General features: G+C 46.9%; 4 protein-coding genes across 7 annotated transcripts in view; 1 reads left to right on the forward strand and 3 right to left on the reverse strand.

Annotated features, from left to right (window-relative positions):
* Positions 1 to 661, reverse strand: part of LOC125957693 (uncharacterized) — a 5,353-nt gene extending 4,692 nt beyond the window's left edge. Inside the window, exons 1-2 of the mRNA XM_049690555.1 lie at positions 118 to 661; positions 1 to 56 (exon numbers count right to left, since the gene is read on the reverse strand). The exon at positions 1 to 56 is cut by the window's left edge and continues 124 nt beyond it. Coding sequence (XP_049546512.1) covers positions 1 to 56; positions 118 to 638 — 577 coding nt within the window. The 5' untranslated portion in view covers positions 639 to 661. The remainder of the gene's footprint in view (positions 57 to 117) is intronic.
* Positions 1 to 20,800, forward strand: part of LOC125957658 (uncharacterized) — a 367,185-nt gene that overhangs the window by 307,421 nt on the left and 38,964 nt on the right. The window contains exons 1-2 of one of the 4 annotated variants that reach the window (XM_049690508.1): positions 9,639 to 9,868; positions 10,563 to 11,222. In XM_049690508.1, the coding sequence (XP_049546465.1) occupies positions 11,159 to 11,222 (64 nt within the window). In that variant the 5' untranslated portion in view covers positions 9,639 to 9,868; positions 10,563 to 11,158. Of the gene's footprint in view, positions 1 to 9,638; positions 9,869 to 10,078; positions 10,369 to 10,562; positions 11,223 to 20,800 lie in introns of those variants that run through there. The other 3 variants (XM_049690509.1, XM_049690510.1, XM_049690512.1) reach the window with 3 other exon arrangements.
* On the reverse strand, positions 808 to 3,229 carry LOC125957645 (zinc finger protein 286A-like). The gene is made up of 4 exons (XM_049690492.1): positions 1,633 to 3,229; positions 1,384 to 1,560; positions 1,122 to 1,320; positions 808 to 1,052 (listed from the first exon to the last, which is right to left on the reverse strand). Exons 1-4 carry the CDS (start codon positions 3,108 to 3,110, stop codon positions 828 to 830), a joined length of 2,079 nt encoding a protein of 692 aa, XP_049546449.1. The 5' UTR covers positions 3,111 to 3,229; the 3' UTR covers positions 808 to 827.
* Positions 3,322 to 5,545, reverse strand: LOC125957655 (transcription factor grauzone-like). The gene is made up of 6 exons (XM_049690506.1): positions 5,436 to 5,545; positions 5,284 to 5,354; positions 4,077 to 5,177; positions 3,836 to 4,012; positions 3,571 to 3,769; positions 3,322 to 3,506 (listed from the first exon to the last, which is right to left on the reverse strand). Exons 3-6 carry the CDS (start codon positions 5,069 to 5,071, stop codon positions 3,333 to 3,335), a joined length of 1,545 nt encoding a protein of 514 aa, XP_049546463.1. The 5' UTR covers positions 5,072 to 5,177; positions 5,284 to 5,354; positions 5,436 to 5,545; the 3' UTR covers positions 3,322 to 3,332.

The raw sequence follows: 20,800 nt of genomic DNA on the forward strand, positions 1-20,800 counted from the left end.
TATCCGGCCCGTGTATCCTTTCAAAGTGCTGGGAGGCGGCTTTTTGGTTGGAAAAACTATAAAACAGGAGAGATGATCATGTAGAACGATCATTGAAAAGAAATAATAGGGCATTACCTTTTGCAGCAGTCGGAACACCAATAATCGGTCTCCTCACGATCAATGCTTTTGCGTGTTTCTACTAGACCGTTCAGCGTTGCAGGCTCAAGAGGAAACAGAGTCTGGTTATGGCTGTAATCCGCGTTTTTCGTTTTCCCTGCTTTTGGGGCTATTTGGTAGCCACAACTATCTTGAGTAATTTCGATCGGGGTTTCAGTCGTGGAGAGCGCAATCTCTAAATCTATGATCACCTTTGACGCTGTTTCAACTATCTTTTCGGGTTCGGTTTCCCCTCGATCGGAAAGAGCACAAATCTCTTGTCGATACAGCCGTTCCACCTCCTTATAAAACGTGTTAAATTCTACTATTCGCTTACAGCAATTATTACAAATAAACTGGCGGTATACGCGGTTTGGCTTGAACCAAAAATGTTTGCAAACGATTGTCACCATCTCCGCTTCGATACATGTGAGAATCGAGTCTTTCTTGTACTCTTTGCACAGAAAGCAGAACCCCACGATTCCATTCTCTGCGTCCATTTCAAGATTTAACACGAATTATCGCAGATATTGAGGAATTTATGATTTTGTGATCTCTTGTTTTCTTTGCTGTTTGCTCCCAAACAAACGTCAAAGGAGATGCTCTGCGTTTAGATCAATCCGTTGTGCGATTGAAAAAAGGGTTAAACGGAAATTGATTTTCCTTAAAAATTTCGTCTTTTATTCGAGTCATTGATAGTTGATGGTTGGCACTGGCGATGATTCTGACACCTTCTGGCCGTTCTGTTGCTCATAGATAGCACGGAGTTCATCCGAACGTTGTTTGAAAAGCTCCTCCAATTCGACCGGATGAGTTTTCTTTCTATGAGCATGCATGTTCGCACTCCATTTGAACGTCCTGCTACAAAATGAACACTGGTACAGCGATGCACCGGTATGAACAGCCATGTGCTCCTGCAAAATCATACAATATCAAGCAAAACGAGTTAAAAAGCATCCACACACGAGCAATTACTAACTCACCTTCAGTGCTTTCTCGCGCACGAATGTCTTTTTGCAAATTAAACACTCGAATGGGCATTCCTTCGCGTGAACGTACCGCTTGTGAGATATCAAAGACTGTGGATGCTTCGCTACTTTACCGCATATATCGCATACCAGCGGTTTTTTGTTAGGCTCATGCAGGAACATATGCTTTCTCAGACTGGCAGCACTCTTCAACCTAACGTTAGATGAAAAAAAAGTTATTCTTCACGAATGCTGAACCGTCTACGGAAGCTCTTACAATCTTTCGCAAATAGTGCACTGTACAGGTTTTATATTCGTCACGGAGTGCTTCGTCCTTTTGTGATATGAATAGGTAAAATGGGATTTAAACGATTCCGGACAGCTTTCGCACATGTATCGTGCCGGACCATGGATGTTCGCATAATGTCGTCTCGCAGCGTCCCTGTTCGCATGGCTGGAATGACAAAAGAGAAAGTGATCATGATTGGCAAAAGGAGTTTCTTTTGACAAAACCACATCACTTTACCTTTTCGAGCAAACCTTACACACAAATTGGTCTTTGGTCTCATCGATATTCTCATCTTGGTGCTCGAGTTTATGTTCTCGAAGATCCCGCCGCAGTTTGAAGCTAGCATCACACTGATCACACTTGTGCGCGGCGTGATTTTTCCTGTGTATCATCAGTAGTAATCGTTTGGGGAACTGCTTGCCGCAAAACTCGCAGGAATAGATTTTTCCGTCGGGTTTCCTGTGCGTTGACAGATGAGCTCGGTACGCAGTAGTGCTGAGATACGACTGCAGGCATTGGTCACAGGTAAAGGCATTTGGATTGTTTTGTAAAATAACATGGTCCAACAAATTGCGCCGGGTCGTATACTGCTCTCCGCAACACATAATGTATCCTTTGATGTTATGCTGCGATTGAAAATGCCGCATAACTAGCGGGAAGTTGGAGAATTTTGCTCCACAAATCACACATTCCAAATTACAATGTTGGCTGATCAGTTCATCGGTTCCACGAATCTTCTCCGCACAGCATTGTGCGGTCTCATTGTTCTTATCCGATGCATCTTCTGTTTTGTTAATATCAATTTCATTATCGATGTCCATCAGTATCATATCTAAAAGGCTCTTCTCTTCGTCGTCCGATTCTTGCTGTAAATTTTTCATTATTGGTATTTCGATTTCCGTTCCAATGGATTCTTGTGTCTGCTGCTGTTGCGCCGAGATATCCGAATTCTCAGAATCATCAGAATCATCCAGATATTCAGGTTCGTCGCAATCATGCAAAGACGGGGCCGGTACATTCGAAATATCTTGATATCCGTTAATGTCCAACAAAGGATCGTGACATCCTGGAGTACTCTGTTGATTCTCCGACTGAGACCGCATAGACAGCACCATTTCATCGTCAGAATCAGTTTCAGATTCATTATAGCTATCTGACATTAGAGACGGAATACGATCTTCCAGCGAGCAATTCGCATTAGCATCGTTGAGTGGTTGTGATTCTGTGCCCCGCTGTGAATTTGCTTTGAAATCGTCTACAATATCTGTATTATCAGGTGCTGGTGAAGTATTATCCGTCATAATTGAATCAGCCTCGGTTTCGGGGCATATTTGTCTCGTATCACGATCCGACACTTGAGCATCAACCAGCTCCGCGATCGTCTGTGGGGCAGCACACGGTTCATTTAGCATTTTGTCCTCATCCTTCAAGATCAATGCAGCCTTTTCTTCGCCTTCTGAAACGTAGCTAAAATATGTTCCTGCCTCTTTGAAGTGCAGTTCATGTGCTAGTTTAATTTGAGTGCTAAACCGATCAAACGTAGTGATCTGATGCCAACAGCCGACACAAATTTGGTGTTTCGGTATAAAGTTCTGTTCGAACAGAAAATAGCACGCCACCACGCTGATTGCCGCCGTTTTGCACTCTTCACTGGCAAATTTCAAAAGCGTCTTACACTGCAAGCATATTGAACAAATTGAAACACCGGTTTCCATTTTAAAATCTTCACGAAACTGGAAAATCTAGAAAATGCGGGAAAATCCGCGAAAAGCCGCACGAGAAACCACAACAAACTCTTGTCAAAAACTCACTGACACTTTTTCTTGATTTATACGGCGAGGTTGAGCGCGCGGTTTGTTGGTTTTTTTTTTTGCAAAAACTGTTCAACGGACTTCTTAAAAGTTTCCAAGAGTTCCGAATGTTAACAGAGATTGATCTCAATCTTTTATAGTTGACTTTATGAAGCGCTCTTCGTATTGCTTGCGGCTACTTTCCCATTCTGTGGGATGCATCTTCTTTTTGTGGGAATGCATATTGGCATTTGAATTAAATGTTTTTGAACACCACGGACAGTTATACAAGGCCCCACCTGTGTGCACAGTCATGTGTTCCTGCAAACAGAGTATTAAATCGTATTAAAACTAGCGTTGTTTGCATTTCAGGAGCAGCACGTACCCGTAGCGTCACTGCTCGTTTAAACGCTTTGCCACAAATAGCGCACTGGAACGTTTTCTCCTGCTCGTGCACAAACCTCTTATGGGCTTTCAGTGCCGTCGCATTCGGTGCATGCTTACCGCACACCTCACAAATATTTGGTCTATTGCTTGTCCCATGTCGCCCCATGTGTTTGGAGAGATTCGCGCCATTTTTCAACCTACAAAATTATAATCGTACACACAAATGTAATCACTGCTGCAATAAGATTGGCCACTGTTCATACCATTTCTTGCAGATGCTGCACTCGACTCCAAACGAGGATTGCGGTGCATGGTGAATTCGTTGATGGTGCCTAAATTGTGCTGTGGACTTGAACGATTTCGAGCAGACATCACAAATGTACCTCTCCGGACCGTGCACATTTTCCATGTGGCGCTTCAGTGCTAAATTGGTGCTATAGCTGAAGAGAAGGAATCGATTTATATTAACACAAATTCACTTTTCATCAACAGAGGAAGCCCTACCTTTTTGAGCACTCATGGCAAACAAATAATTCCGGTTTCGGTTCGTGGCGCTGCTTTCGATGATGTTTAAGCTCATGGCAATTGTGGAATACCAGATCACAATCTTCGCATCGAAACTTTTTACAGCGTCGCGTATGTATGTTTAGCTGATATCTTCTACCGAAACTCTTGAGGCAGATGTTGCATTTGTAGATTTTGGTATCCGCAGGAGCATGTTTTAGCGAATGCTCACACAAAGCGGTGGATGAAGAAAACGATTTCCCACAGTGGCTACATGTGAATACCTTCGGATTGATCTTAAATTTTACATGATCAAGCAACCGCAACCGTTGACGGAACCGTCGGCCACAGCAATCAACATACCCTGCCTGTCGATGTTCCGTTCGGAAATGAGATCTCAGTGTTATAAAGGTAGGCAATTCTTGTTTGCAAACCCCACACGTTAGTCGACAATGTTCATTTATTAACCTATTTTCATCTACTGCCAATTCGTCTTCAGTTATCGGTTCATTGAAGCTATCATCCGCCCGGCATGCAACTTCAGTAGAAGCTTCATCATCCGACGAATCGATCCGAGCAACCGAAAGAAATTCTACCTCCGACACAGGTTCCTTCGATCTTGCTTCTGTACAATTTTCATCGGATTCTTCACTGATCCCTTCGTTTGCTCTCTGTTCCGAAGAGTTTTCTGACACGAAGCCACTTGTGACTGTCCGTTCCTCCAGCTGTTTCTGTGGAATAGGGCATTTGATTGTCGGTTCTTGAGCGTCGTGATGAATTCGTTCAATTTCCAGATAGAATTTGTGAAACTCTGAAAGATGGCGCCAACAATTTTCACAAACGAATTTGGTCCGCACTAGCTCCGGCGTGAGCCAGAGATGCTTGCACACAATCTTTACTATTTCATCCGACGATGTATCGCTTTTTATTGAAGCACAATCGGAAAGCTGCAAGCAAAGCGCGCACGGTGATGTAGTTTGAGCATCTTGCTTCATGTTTCTTTTTGCTGCTTTTCATTCAATGCTGCAGTTAATGTTTTTCAGAGTCCGGAAGGTTCGTGTGGAAAGGCTCGGCCGTATTCATCTGCCGCTCGAGCGGTTCCTGCAAAAAGCACAATCGAATCGAATATTGGACGCGATTATAATTCCATTGAAGCAAAGCTATTTTATGATCACTCCTTACAAAAAATCCTTACAGAATCACGGACCTTAAAACTTGCCGATTTCCGAAGGTTTCTTTACGCGATACCCGAACCAGGACCGCCGGTTTCTGTGCTCTCTATAGTTGATTGAGAGTCGGTTGATTGGTTGTAAAAGAATTTAGAATCTTTTCCGAGTCTCTGGCACTTCCCGGACCTACTTTTTCAACAGGAACTACCGTGGAACGTGGAAGCGACTTGATTTTGTTCTTATTGTGCACGAAATAGTTAAAATAATGTGGAGAATTTCCCACTTATTACAGCATTTCTGGACTTAAACAAATGTCTCCTCAAAACCAAAACAACAGTTTCTCCAAGGGGGTTGTCCATTTTTCGCTTGGAATTTTGATTTTGATGAAAAAAAAAAATTTAAGTACAGTTTCATTCCCCAAGCAAAAGAAAGCAACTTTGTCGAATAGATCGGCTTGAATGTACTTGGATTTTCCCAACAAATAAAAAAACGAACGGATTACGACGCTTTCTTGCAAAAGAAAGGTATAGGATTTTTGGCCTTTTCTTTCTCGCTCTGGCAGCAGAAAATGAGCGAGCAAGCAGCCGGTTTTGGAAAAATTAGTGCCTCAAAATCCCACCGTGCCTGAATTCAAATTAAGGCAGTTGCTATGCTCCGCGGGTGAGGGAAGGGAGTATCTTTCACATTTTCCCTGAATCCTGACCCTTTCATGAGTATCCTGTGAAAATTTCACAAAGATCGGAGCAGTAATGAGAGAGATACACTTTTTTGGAAATCGCCAAATATGATTATTTTTGGGCAAATTCCAAAAGGTTTATAAAAAGTGGTTTATAATTGTACAATTTCACTTCATTTCTTTTGAATTCAAAAGCCTCCTTGCTTTCTCAAACCCAGGACAGGTCACTAGGACATGCTTCGGCGGCTGAATGTGCGGTAGCTTTCACTCGTTTGGTTCGCCATCATTCTACCCCGGCAGTAGTTCCCGATTATCCTTATCAACCCGTAAGGAAAATCCTTCCTCTGTATAGCCTCCATGCGACACAATCCGTTGAACCGTGGATCTTTCTTGAGGGAAACCAAACTAAATCGGGTACAGCTGCGATTACGGCACACATGTGCACCAATTCTGATTCGCTGTCACGAATTGTTTAAATCGTTTGTCACTTCGTGCTGCCCACTTAAATCATCTTGCACACTTCAGTTCAACGGCCTTCTCTCCAGGTTCTTCCACCCTAAAAGGAGACACTCGCAGGTGGGATATAAGGAGTGAAAAAACCGATCCGGTACAAGCAGGTTGCCCACACGAAATTTGCACCTTCGCGCGCCGTATTCCAGTAGGTGTCTAGCTAAAGCCCCTCTAGATCCCGTTGTTCTATCTCGACCGACATCCTTTGCCAATAACGATGTGATATTCTTGCCGTTCCCAAATTTGAAATGAATTCCCAAAAGTTGTTTTATTTATGAGGATGAAAGCATCGTACGTTAACAGGAATTGTGTTAACGTTACGCGATCTCATATGACGGCAAAGAAGGGGTGAGAAAGATAGAGGAAAACGTGTGTGGAATAGAGGGAAGAGAGTGCAAAAATAAAATAAACCAAACACCGGTCGTTGGCGCAGCGGATCTGGTTGCTGTTGTTAGAATTCGCGCTAATCATCGAACTGAAACCACGAGCATGCCAAGAACGAATCCGAATCGGCGCGGATAGACAGAATAATTTATGCCAGCAGGTATGCTGAGGCCAGCAGAACTTAGCGGAATTGATTGTCTTTCGAATGTAAGCCATTCGACCTGTTGGAATCTTCGCACGCTTTAGAACACAAATTCGAATTGAATTTTATATCATCGTTCTTGATCTTTTGATCTATTTTTCGTGCAAGAAAAGAATATGCTGGATATGCTGGTAACGATGGGTCGTAGGACAATGTCGCTACTCAGCATATTCATTAATCATCCTGCACTACAGACCATTGCCTACCTCAGTAGTAGCGTAACGGTATAACCTAATCCTCGAGAGAGAGAGAGAGAGAGAGATGCCACGTGAGATCCAGCGCTCGATAAGCACGATCAATGCTCGGCATTGGCGACAACGTTGCTAAATCGAAAACGAAACGAGACAAGCACGATTCATCGATACAATCACTATTGGGCGATCGGTTTCCCTAATCAGCACCGGTCATCATTAGATGGCCATAATACCGTCCATTGATTGTTCTTGATTCTTGTTTCCATATGTGAGAGAACTTGACCACCGCCCTTCTGCCCGGGAAATCCATGTGCACTGTGACCTGATTCGCAGCAATTATGAGCGAATGAAGTTGTTTTTGAATCCGACCGGCAAGGCTCTAGAACATTAGGCGCATGAAACCGTTGAATCTCTGGCGCTGATCAGACGCCAGGGTAGCGCTTTTATGCTTTATAGCGGATCATCGCCTGACATCGTCAGCTACATAGTGCCAAGATTAGACCATACGTCTCGCTGTACGGCATAACATGTGAGAACGGAGCATACCAGACCTCCCGGCATTGTCATTTTGAGGTACACCAAAGCACAGTCTGCTGTATACGATCGGATTACCCTGGCCATGCACAGAAGTTCGTTCGTAGAACGGTAAAGGCTATATGTGGCAAGATGACACAGCCAAGTTTTATCATTCTTTTTATACCCGCATCACTCCCGTTTCCCTTCTATTATCTCCCTTTTTCTTCGAAGCACTGAGCTCAGAACTTATCCGCCAAGAAGATGAGGTTGGCTGATTTTATCTGACTTGAAATGAATGAGAATGATATCGTTCTGGAGGCTCGCTCGCTCGGCTGATGCTCTTCTTTTGCCTGTTTATACGTTGTTTCGCGCTACTGAGTATGGGAATGTTGCCATTCGCCGACGGTGGTTTAATTCTTGCCTGCTTGCCAGGGTTCAACTAGGTTTAACGATCAATCTCCAGACTCTGGGGCCACACTGTTCGTGCTGTTGCTAGAAATGAAATGAAGAAATTCTCAGGCGAACGTGTGTGAAGGATTTGTTTGTTTAATCCCCACAACTCGGTCAGTGCTGCGATCGAAAGATAACAAAAGTTTCCATCTAACACTACAGATCAGAACAATTTCTTTCTAAACAAACATTGCACGTCTATAAGCTGGATTATCCACATTAAAGGAGACAAGTTTTAACCGCTTTTGTAGTGCAATTAAAATTTGCTGAACTAACAAGTTCCCAGTAAGAACCCCCATTCTTATGACCCGTTGTCCTTGATCTCAACGGATGAAAAGTATGATGAAAAAACCAGCAAGCTGTAAGCCCTTGGCTGCTTGAAGTGGCAGCAACTGGTTTCTCTAAAAGCTTCAGACTCGCCCAGTCGCGGTCTCGTCCGTGCTGCATCATCGTCCCGTGCATACTATCCCATCATGGGGTCCTTTCTTTCTGAACCGATCCTTCCGGTTTTTTGGCCTCGTCTCAGCCTCGTCGATCGCCCTCCATCCCTTGACCGTACATCAAACGAAAAAGAAAACAAAAATGAAACCAGCGAAACGATCGGTGCCATTTGTTATCCAACCGTCGTCTCTGCTGCTGCTGCTGCTTTTGCTGCCATTCTTCGCGATCACTTACCATCCTCACAAGAACACAGCGCCCGATGGCAGGGTAACAGGAGTGGAACGAAAATAAATCGATAATTTTACAATCTCACATGCGAAGATGTGGAAACTTCATTAACCCTTGGGTGGCTTGGCATATGAACCCTACTGCTGGTGCTCTTAGTAAGTCGATTACATTCTTGCCACCATTGAAGTAACTGAATGTTCTGTTTTCAACTTTTTACAAATGAAGCGATGAAGATTTTTTTTGAAAAATAAAGCCAATTTACTATTCATTTCTCTTCCTTTCTTGCATTGAGTTGATGGTTTTAACAGAAGAAAACATCGATCCCGCCACCGGTACGCCAGTCAAGGTTTATTTTAAAGCAAAAGCAAAAAGCTGAGAATGTTGCAAACACAGTTACTCCTGGCGTGTAGAAGTTTTGGAGCCCCCAAAAAAAAAACAATCCGAAGAAGTCGCTCCTTTTTGGATCCCAAAATCCCCGAAAAGTGTTCGCTGTGTTCGGGTCCGAGCACTGCGGCAACCTTTCCATCTTGTCCGTTCGCGGTTTCACATTCAAGCAATCCCTCTGCCTCTTTGAATCTCTCCCTCTATCTTTCTCTCTGTCTTTCTCTCTCTTTCTTGCTCGATCTCTCTCTCTCTCTCTCTCACTATCTCTTGATGCGATTGTTCTTCTTTGCTGCTCTTTCTCAGCTGGTTCAAGGTTTCCCGCCGATCGCCGATCGCGATCGTGAGTTTGCTCGCTGCACCGGACGGCTATGCGGTTCGTATCACCCCCCTTAGTTTGTCTTAAGCCACCGCTTGGAGAGGGTTCGTCGCTTGTGCGCTGCTACTCGAGACAAGTTTCTTCTCACGTTTGCTCGGTGCTAGTGTTTGTGTGCTAGTGTGTCTGCGGATCGTTTGCGTGCTGAGATCGGGAAATCTCGTTCTCATTGTTGAAGGTAGGCGGCGTACTGCTGCCGCTTGGTGGCTACTAGCCGCAACGAAACGACTACTATCGGCCCTCACACGGTGCCTAATGGTAAATGGTAAGAGTATCCGTGAATGTCGAAGTGCTTAAAATTACTGCAACACAAGTCAAAGCTACATAGTAAACTGTAGTGTATGGCTGTGGTTTATGGGTACATAACTCATATTTTAGCTAGGAGCTGACCCTGCGCAAGTGCTAGAGTGCAAACATGTAAAAAAGTGGTGGGTCTCGATGACCTTCATAGCAGTGTGCAGGGGAGTCTGTGGGAAGTATTTGACATCAGAATCCCCATTGACTCATGATAGTTTTCAGCTTGAAGTGAGACGATAAACGCATTGTATTTTCGCTATCTTTTCCGCTCGAAACTTCAAACTCTCTTTCTACCGCGCTGGATTTTACAGCTGTGTTTGTTTTTGCCTCTTGCAACAGCTCCGAACGTCCCATATCTTGTATCGTACGGAGGGACCGCCGGTTGAGATTTGCAGTTCGCCGGGAATTAGAAAGTGGTGCACGCCGTTGAAGCGCTGACTCCAGAGCTGTGTTTGTTTATTACTCAAGGTCTTGTTGTGTAGATTTCGAGACAAATATCACAACAAAAAAAAACTAGCAGCTCAAAACGAGCACAACGAGTAGAGGTGTAGGTGAGCTGTCGTCAGTACACGGGTCACGTGTACAGCGATAGCTACTCACCGTGTGCCTTATTCTTTGAATGCATAAAATCGTCACCGCCGGCTCCGTTCTCTTTCTTACAGTGCAAAATATGGGAAACCAATAAAGTGAACCATCATCGGAGATAGTGTTTGAATGAAAGAAGAAAAAAAAAACCCTGAGGTACGTAAAGTGTACGTGCGTATTTCTCCGAGGAGCTCCACGTTCTCTCCACACCCAACACGTCTCGTAGTCCAACCGATCAATCGATCAGTGAGTGAGTGAGTGAGTGAGTGAGTGAGAGAATGAATAAGAAGTAGTTTATGTGTTTTGCTGTTACACCATTACGCTTAGCTTTGCATCCAAGTGCCCTGCTCGTGCCCGCCCTTTTGCATTGCATAACTCCGGTATCGGCTCTGTAACTGAGTTGGCTGTGCATGTTCACCGTTAGAAGGGCTTGGCGTGGGGTCCTATGCGTGCCTGAAAATCGATTGATCGACTGCCGCCCAGCGTGCCGTCGCCTACACTCCGTCAAACCGTGTGTCCAAGTGTTTGTGGCGTACCCGAGTGTCGAAAGGTAGTAACTCCACGCTTAACCTCAACCTCCGAGAGGTGTCTGCTAGTGTTTGTCGCTGCTAACCGCACTGGTGCCCGGTAACATAGGGTCATTCGTCGAATCAACGTCGAGCTCCGCGAAAACATGAAGCTGTTCTACTACACGCTAGCTGGCCTAGCGTTGGCGGTGGCCATCTGTGATGCGAAAGGTAAGTCCAGCAACTCGTACGATCGCTATCAACTGGTTAGCCTTCAGGAGCGAGAACAGTCTCCTTCTGCAGACATTGTTAACTTCACTTTTCAAGGTACAATATTTCCATGGCTAATTTTTCGGAACCGTTTAAGTTAAGTAGTTCTCTCCGGTTTATAATAATCTGTCAGCTGCGCTGGACAGTGTCTCGCACAAATAACACCATGGCCTCGTGCCACTTTGCCAGCGTGACCGAAACAACGCAAGGACTGGTATAACCAAAAATGAAACCAGAACTGCCCGGGTGTCTTTCAACGAGAGATCGCACGATCAGTCCCGGTAGCGGTTGCGCCTCCATGCCACGCGAAAGGTCGTCGGGCACATTGAGTATGCCGACTATTGACTCATTGCGCTCCGAGACAGCACCATAAACTCGGCTCGCCCATCACATCCATTTACGGATAGTTGTTTGTCCGTGAATGAGATTTACTTTGCTGGCTAGCTTCGGTCGGTTCGGAAAGATTTCAACCGCCACCACCACTAGACCACAGAAACCAGACATCGCCAGATCGTGAATTGGATGGGTGGCCGCGAGACGCGAGCCTCGCCAAGACACCGCGTATGTCGCCCACTGTCCCCTCGATTCCGAATGCGCTAGGTCAAAAAGAAATCCTCAAACCCAAAGAGCAAATGAAATCAGCAAAGATGGCGTCATCGGTTCTCAAATACGACTGGTGGGCGCCAATGGTGAAGTTGCACGGTTTGAGGTTAAGGCCCTGTCGGTTTGTGCACCGTCTGATGGACATCCCCTCTGCCCCGATGGTGGTCCCACTGTGACATCATCGTAGCGGAAATGCACGATCCCGGATTATGGCCCAAGTGTCGTTCCGACGTACGGATCTTATCTGGGTTTTCTTCCTCGGCTGGGCTTCTTCGCTCTCCCCTCGCTCTCGCACTTATTGACACTCGTCGCCGCGTTTGGTATTGCCGGGTTGACAATTTGCAAATCTCGTCAGCAAGAAGCGCGGTTCCGCGATGGCCCATTCCGGTACCTAACTGTTGCTAGTGTGTGCGGGTGGTCGCGTAGGGGTGAGGGTCCGGGCGCGGAGAACTAAAGTCACTTGACTCGTCAAACACGTTTTGGTTTCGATTCGAGTTTGAAACTCGTTCCGGCAATAGGCCGGATACGGTGACGCAGTGTTGACGGGGCCGTTTACCGAATACGGATTATGCGTACGTCTGTTACGAAAGCAGTTCCAACTTTTTTAAGTCCCAGTTTTTACAAGTTTTTAAGAGAAACTTTTGAAAAATTGAAAAAAAAATTCTATAATTTATGCAAAAAATGACATGTGAAATTTTAAAATTGGCACCTTTTACGCTAAAGGCGATCGTTTGCTTTGCTCAGGCTTGCGACTGAGGTCATACCACTGGCCTTAACACTACCAACGGTACTGTAAGCCACTGCAAACCACTCGAAATCAAGGGAAATCCATTTACCTCCACCATATTGACTCGAACATCGGAACGGATCGGGGTCCACCAGACATTTCAGCGAACACTTATCGCCCGTCGACTGATTTATGGCCTACAGCCATACATTGGTTGCCCATCGTTCTCCTGCACAAATCCAACCTCGGACCATTGCATCCGCAAAGAACACCGATCGCCATTATCATTCCCTCTCTCCGGTTTGCCAGTTATGGTGACCAGATTGCGCCGGATGTACTACCACGCTAACCACGCATCGAGCACCATCGGATGGCACGTATTGGACCCGGTGGATCGGTGGAAAAGGAAATATGGCAATATGATTTACACGCGGCCGCAACGTGATGGCACATTATCGCGCTTCACGCCACCGACCATGTACGAGCAAAAAGGGGAGCGACAACGACCGGTGGACAGGGAGAAGAGAGAGAGAGAGAGACAGTAGCGACCGAACGAATGCCATGGACTCATACCTTTCCACTACAGCCACAGTCCATTAGCTGGCATTTGGGATGGTCGCGCTGCCACTCCCGGTCATCGGTTGCATTCTAGGGGCATTCTCTCCCTGCATCCGATGCAGCCAGCACCGACCGACGTAATTACGGGCAGAGACGTTTTCAGGCGAAACCGGCAGCCCAGCCAGCAGGCAAGTAAAAGCGAAATTCTCTCGCGTCGTCTCGTGTGCTCCGGGCATGGGAAAAACACTTGTTCGATGATGATGCTAGGCCCGCGGGGGGGCCTCCTCCACGGACCATGGGCCACCGTAATTATGGTTCTGTGTTCTGCACTGCGGTTGACGATCATGGATCCCTGGGGCCGGGCACGTACCTTGCTCCGTGTGTTTTGCTAATAATGATTCTTCCTCGCCAATCTTCTGATGATCATCTTTTCCATCGCTACACCATATCCAGTGTTCCGGTGTGATGTGATCTACCTATCTCAGATCATCTTCTGCCCAAGTGCTGTCTTGCTTACATTGTGTTTCGCTTTTTCGTTGTTCGACAGCGACTACACTATCCTCTGGTCCGCTTCCGCCCACATTTGCTGCTGTGAGCGATCGAATTTTCGTTCGTTTTTCTCTTTCTCACGATGCAGCGTGGCATCCCGGAAACCCCCCGGAACGTGTCACACAAACGATCTTGGATGTTGGCCATACCCGAACGGTACGGAACGGTCAGGATGGCAATTCATTACTTCCATGACCACGTCCACTTCATCACAACCTGACAACTTCCTGGCTCTTCGGGGGTGCCGCGATTACTTTCGCTTACTTCCGTCTTGGCCGAGCGGTAGACAGGATGGCACTGGGACCGCGGGCGGATAGCAGCGGCTAGATTTACGACGACACCCTTTGTGAAACCCGTGCACAATAACTGAAACAACACAAACTCGCTCGGTGGTTACGAGAAACCCCGTGAGCGGGGTGGGGTTCGTCGCTTTCTCACCAGATTGAAGTCGTTTGTATCGGGTAGCCGGGCACTCTGCTGGACGAGTTTTTTTTTCTTGCGAACCGTTTTTTCTTTTATTTTATTACACTGTTCTATTCTTCGTCATCTACACAGTTCATCTTCTTCGCGAGTCCGGTGATGGAGAAAGCTAAGAAACATTTGCCATAGAACTGACCGCTACCAAGTGTAATAACCTAAGCTTCGGAAGCCTTCGAGCGGGGTTTTCAATAAGTCACTTTCGCTTGCTCGTTTGGTGCTAGATGCTAGCTACCCTGCTTAACCCAATACTTTCACTGGAGCCCTTCGGATCAGGTCCGATACTAATCCGATCACGACGATTTCCTGTGGTCGGTGTACGGTGTGGTTCCAGCGAGGAGATTCTCTTTTTCTATGGCGCGCGTGCGCATACCCTCCATCCGAGCCACAATGCTAACACGCCAACCGTTTGTTATTTGACCACCAGGCTAGGATTATCTCTGACCGTGCCGATCATTAATGGGACATAGGCAAGAGAGAGAGAGAGAAGGAGAGAAAAAAGAGGGGAAGGCTGCACGCGTCACGCTGACTCATCGGCTGGAGCTGGTGAACCTGGGGAGACCAATTATCTTTGACGTGGCGCCGCATACGTTCCATCCGCAGTGAAGGGATGAAAAAGCGACGCAAGAGACAAACACAAACGGTGGTGGGTTACCTTTGGAAGAATTTCCCGTATGGTATGCCGGCCGCATGTTGCATATTATTACCCCCGGCGATCTTCTTATACATCAGCTCTCACCCTCATGGGCCCGACGGGTGCGGATGTCTTTTCTGCTGGCGTGCCACATGGCAGCTGCGCCTGGCAAAACTTTCTCCATTCCTCCGTGCACAGTTCGCCTCATGGAAGGTTCCCACTCGGTATCGTCAGAAGAACAACCGTCGCTAAGGTTGGCGGGATCGACAATTTGCCATTGCCTTTGGGGCCATGACCGACGGTGTCGACCGCGACGGTGATTAGTTTGTCTTCGCAGCATGAAAACTGCGAACTCCGCCTACGTGCTAATGATGAACGGAGGTGGAGCGGGATTGATCAAACCGTACTCGTCGGCGAACTAACGGTCGTTGGTCGCTCTTACTTTGTTCCAAGATAATGAAATGAGTCACGCCATGCAATGACATTTCAGTCTAATCCTACTCAGTTACCATGGTACCATGGTAACAAGTCACACCATTCGATCCTAACTTGAAGTGTCTACTTGTCACCATTAGCAACACCATCGCTTCTTACACCGAATACGTATTGTTGCAATGGACAGAACACTCGCCACCCGGACATTATGAACCTTGACAGTGCAGTGCTTCAAGCTGTATGCATTTCCTATGACCTTGCCACCCACCTCCCGGTTGGTTTATGGTTCGGAGCGGAGGATTTACCGCGAGGAACATCCTTCTCCATTAACCGCTTGGATAGGCAAACAATACTGACAGCCATGCATGCATGCCATGCAAGAGATAGGTGGATGGGTTGGTGGGTTGGTGGGTGGAAGGAGTCAACACACTGGTCTGGCCCTTCCAGACTTGGGCGACGTGCCGACGTGGGCCTGTCAGAAGCAATTCCTTTTCAACTCTTCGTCCTCCTCTTCATCGTCGCCCATTCTGCGCTGGAATGCCTTGGAATGTCGGTTTGAATGTGGCTGCGGTGTCCGTGGGATTGAACCACCAACGTACGAGACGAGCGGGCTAGTTGTCCGCATGGTGTCACCATGTTGGTGGCCAGCTAGAGCGGCTGGTGCTGGCCAGTTTACGACGATGGTCTGTTGTATAGGCGCTACAGGAAACCACGGAACCAGTCAACGGCGACGATTCCTTATACGCGAACGTGTCCAGTTTCAGGCAGAATTACCTTTTACATACTCACTGCATCGATTTATCTTTATTGAGTTGCTCTAATGCAATAATAATAATTATTGAAAATAACTATCTGGACACTGGTCTCTTTTGTGTTTTCGTTCTTCGATATGAAGTAGATTTACGTAAATAATAGCTTTAACTTCATCATTCTAACGACTGAAAGAGAATCGCTCTAGTAACATTCGTAAGAGCTTTCGCCATTGTTTATGAACCTCGTTTAACGATGTAAGGATCTTTCTAAGAGAGGGAAAATGAGTCCACTTTACACTAATTTAATTTCTTTAGTAATCCAACCAAGCCCAATTGATTAGCATATCAATCGTGAAATAGTATATCAATTGTGAAAATTAATAGTTATGGATATGCCCATTTGGATTGCATTTAATAATAAGCACTTTACAAAGCCTCTGCGTTAGTTTCATAAAAGTAAATGAGATGTTATAATACTAGTTTTTAAATCCTGTCGAACTCTTGCACTTGCATTACTTTATGAACCGTGGTGTTACTCCAGTGCGAGCCATTGTTGCAAAGCAATTCTCAGACTAGAAGGGGCCAAAGAGGCAATCATTGTGCCGGTTATGCGCTATACACAGCAGCAAGCTTTGCATAATATCGGTCCCCGGTTCACAGGCTTCACGCGATAAATCCCTGGGCTGGGGTAAATCAATCCGTCGAATCCGCCAACTCATGGGAATCAACGACCCACGAACGGAGCATCGCGAGCGCTGCATGATTGGCTTGAGAGATCATGCGATCATCAACGGAACCTTACGGGTAGCTGGCCATGATGGTTGGCGTTGCAGTGACCTGCAGTGAATCTGATAAAAAGGTGCCTTTCCGAGCGGGCCTGTCGATCGTTGCGAATCCCAAGCGGTGTTACCGATAATGGCGATGAGAAGCACATTACGACAAAGCATCTGGCTGGCAGTAGGGTGTCAATTCGGAAAGGAACGTAAAGGAAAGAACGGATCAGCTGTCTAGGTTGATAGCGTTTGCTGTACTGCGGCTTGCAAGTATCTTGTTCCATACCTTTTGATCTGCCTTACTTGAAATCACTTTTGCGTGCACCCTCTGGATGTTCTGGCACTTTTTTGTTCTAAGCTGAGGTACGATTATGATCAACATCATGCCGAGCCATACTGACGATGCCTCATCATCATTACGATTTATCGGCCTATCGGCAGTCTGCATGGCTCACGACGCTTCACGATCCTTACCGATCCAAGCGAGTGCGATAGAGTTTTCTGTTGCATCCCTGCAGCGGTCGCATGGTGCAATACGCTGCACAGATCAGCAATTTGTCTGAACGAAAGTGTAAATTACCTCCAATACCGTCGACGCATTATGATCGGGTTGATAAGAAAGGGCGTTGAATGAAGCGTCGATGAACGAGAGAGCGATAAAATGCGACGATCGTTCTATAATCTAACCAATTTGCTGGCGTTCTCGATGAAAGAACACAAACCACCGGCAACACGCTTTACACTGCTTTTGTGAGGGAAGCTTCGGCGTCATTTGCACGTTCTTAACGGTCAACTTTGCGGGCGTTGAAAGTGCAGAGTGCACAGTGCATAGCTCGTCAATACGCCCGGTATGATCGGCTTATCGTGCACGCGCCTGGCAGCGAATCGAATCATCTCGCCGGTTTCTCAAAAGCTCTAGGAACACCACATCAGACACAGAAACCTGCTCTGCACGGTATCCCGCCACTTTTGGCCGCTTTAAAGGCTACCGACCCGACCGGCAATCAATTCGTTCGAGTATGTCGATCATACGCTCGTGAGTGACGTGCCGCGTCTGGGTCCACGGCAGCAGCCGTGCCATTTAGAGCGTTAAACGTGCTGCAAGATTAGCTCAGAACCTGGTACGAGGCTGACCAAACCGTTTGACATTCTGCGTGACGCGCCCAGCCATTCTGACCGATCGGCGCTCGACCTGCCGTTGCGCCATGGCGGTAAAATTGACAGCCTCTAGGAGGTGGCGGTGCCTGGAATGTGGAAATTACTATTCCAGGCAGGCCAAATCAATCCACAACCCACGATCGATGGCAAACCCGTTCGCTAGAACCGCCAGTGTTCCTTCTTCCTTCCTTCTCTGCCCTGGCACCAACGCGTTCTTGTGCAGTTTGCCGCATTTTGTCGATTTACATTCACCAGCCCCACTCACCAGGCACACCAGTCGGTGCCGCACTTCAGTTGCTGCTGCCTGGCCGCCTGGTACACAGCGACAAGGGCTAGCAAATTGACAAAATAAATAAAGGACAAAATTGCCGACCATAAATCGTCGGGGATTTGCCATCTTCATCCGATGCGATTGTATCGTAACCCATGGCTCTTCAATGGAGACGTGACCATACCTATCGTGGCCAAGTGGCGATCGGATATTTGTTTAACATTTCGATTTTCTCGCTCGTTCGCTTGCCCGGAATGTTGGTTTGCATGGCCTGGCAGACATGGCGGCCGGCTGGTTGGCTCGTTGGCCGTGTTGCAAATAAATTAATGCCAACAACACGTACGCTGCACCGACCAATGGTACATGCATTGAGTTGAGACTAGTCCCAGGGCCCTAGGGATGCTTCTACAATGTTTTGTACAACGTTCATCGCACCTTTCCACCCCTTCAGCAACCAACGCACGGTTGAAGGAGGAAGAACCTACGCGTGGCAGGTTCGGAACGAGTTCTATTCGATCCACGGCGTGATCGCGTTGGCGTTAGACCGCCGGTCGCAATGCGAATGTGCCCGGGGATGATGGCAAGCAGGCAGCTCAACTCATTTGCGTCGCAATGAATCGAGCAGCTGACAGAATGTTCTGCGATCGCCCGATCTGTGATCCAGTTTCCGCTGCTACCGGCGGTATCATGCCGGGTTATTCGATTGCTTCTCTAATTAAACCGCTTACCGTTATGCAGGCGAACCTAAACCTTGCCTTGTACATGTTTACTCAGCTCAATAAAACGCTGGACAACCGGAGCAAGGGGTTTAGTAGGAGCACGGAATGATTAAACGGCTTGTGTCAAGTGTATTTGGCATGCCGTGAAGCTGCATTTCCTTTCAAATTGTGTTGCCTTCCACTGGTTTGGAAAGCACTTCAAATGCACTCACCAACTAATTGCATCACGTCGTGCGGTTATGCAACTATGTAGCAGTGTAACGTGAGCTGAATGACTAGAGCATGCTCCATCCAAAATGAGAACCATTTCACTGCGCAGATGGATAGACCGCAGCGGTGATCGCGGACTTTATTTCTTTACTCAAATTCCCGCGGTTCCAGCGGTTACTTGAACAAATACGCGAATGGATCTAAACTGGATCGCTTAACAGCACCGCTACATCCCTTTTGTGGAAAGGGAAGGCGCTCTAATTAATAAATGTTTGCTTCACCACCGCCAGCATCCGAGTACCGTAGGGAGAAGAGCCCAACGGCCAGCGATCTGTGGCGGTGTTTAATGGAATGCAACATTCCGTAGCAGCAAGCAGCCGTAGCCGTAGCCATGGCAAACAGAAAAAACAGACACACACACACCAGAGCAACGGGCGGTGGCATAAAAACAGTATCCGTCTTGTTGTGATAAAAAAACGAGGAAGTTCGAAGAGTAAAATGATGGGGTTTGAGGACAGCAAAAAAAATAGGAAACGATAACCTCCGGGGATAATATTTGTTTCTGCAATGCAGGGCGTAGTTCAGGGCGTTTCTTGATGGTGGAATGGAAATGGATAACGTTTTTGAAACGTTTTGAGTTTTTGCTATTCACTTGACTGGCACGATCAATTACAGTTAACCGTATCGATGGATGGTGGCTGCATTTCTGTGCGCTCTTCATAAACACCAAGAGAAATCGATATCAAATTCGGCTTTTGCATAATGTTTATAACAGCTTTAGGTTCTTATCTGTTCGTATCTTATCTGAAACTATGAAAACTCTTTGGCAACATTTTAGAATACCTTGTGCTGGCCGAACATAAAAAAACGCGCTCTAATCTTTTCTTCAAACGGCGATCATTATCACAATCATCGTCATTAAACCAAATCATCGCAAATGTACCGACGCTCGTAGTGCCATTATCACAGCGAGCTCACTCCGGGACAGCAGAAAGCGCATCACCAGCTAGCCAGCCAACCAGCCAGCCAGCCAGCCGTCGGCAGTGGAACGCAGTGTAAAGCCCCACTGCAACCACCAACCTGGTTCCAATTCGGAACCGCGGCGCACGGTGCACCGCCCTGGCCGTGGCCGTGGATGTTAAAATAAAATCTAAAATGCGGTGTGAAAATTCATTTCACAAGCCCGACGAAACCGTAAAGTGCTCCAAATAGCCGCTCGACGCACCGCCGCCGCTTCACGGCGGTCTGTTGCTGCTGCTGCCGCCGCCACCGCCGGCTGGCTGCTCTATAATTTTGATTCAATTAAAGCGCCACCGTTTCGGCTTGATTTTCGGCACTTTTTTTCCAAGACAGGAGGGGGGGGAAGAAAGGAAACCCCTCGGAAAAGCCGCGGAAAATTTAAACCAGTCCGCCGCCCGGCGGCTACCGCGAGTGAACACGAATCTGCTCTTTTACTTGATAGGAGGCTGCGAGAAATTGGCGCGGCCATGGCAACGCTCGGTGGCTCGGAAATGGAAAATGTGTGTTTTGGTTCCAGCCGAAAATCGGAGCGAAGGTAAGGCTCCATTTTCTGTTTACGCTTTTGCAATGGTGGCACACTTTTTTTTGGCGGAATTGCGTCCTCTGGCGGAGGTTGTAGTAGCAAGGAAAGACTGTTTACTTGCTACCGAATT

This window comes from Anopheles darlingi, chromosome 3 (assembly GCF_943734745.1).
Source record: "Anopheles darlingi chromosome 3, idAnoDarlMG_H_01, whole genome shotgun sequence".
NCBI lineage: Eukaryota > Metazoa > Arthropoda > Insecta > Diptera > Culicidae > Anopheles > Anopheles darlingi.

Bases quoted from the DNA above. Each gene is read 5' to 3' on its own strand.
- LOC125957645 (XM_049690492.1), bottom strand. From the start codon at position 3,110: ATGGAAACCGGTGTTTCAATTTGTTCAATATGCTTGCAGTGTAAGACG. The intron at 1,561-1,632 runs GTAAAGTGATGT...TTGTCATTCCAG, and splicing joins TGTAAGGTTTGCTCGAAAAG to CCATGCGAACAGGGACGCTG. The intron at 1,053-1,121 runs GTGAGTTAGTAA...ATGATTTTGCAG, and splicing joins TGCGCGAGAAAGCACTGAAG to GAGCACATGGCTGTTCATAC.
- LOC125957655 (XM_049690506.1), bottom strand. From the start codon at position 5,071: ATGAAGCAAGATGCTCAAACTACATCACCGTGCGCGCTTTGCTTGCAG. The intron at 3,770-3,835 runs GTATGAACAGTG...ATAATTTTGTAG, and splicing joins TGCAGCATCTGCAAGAAATG to GTTGAAAAATGGCGCGAATC. The intron at 3,507-3,570 runs GTACGTGCTGCT...CTCTGTTTGCAG, and splicing joins AACGAGCAGTGACGCTACGG to GAACACATGACTGTGCACAC.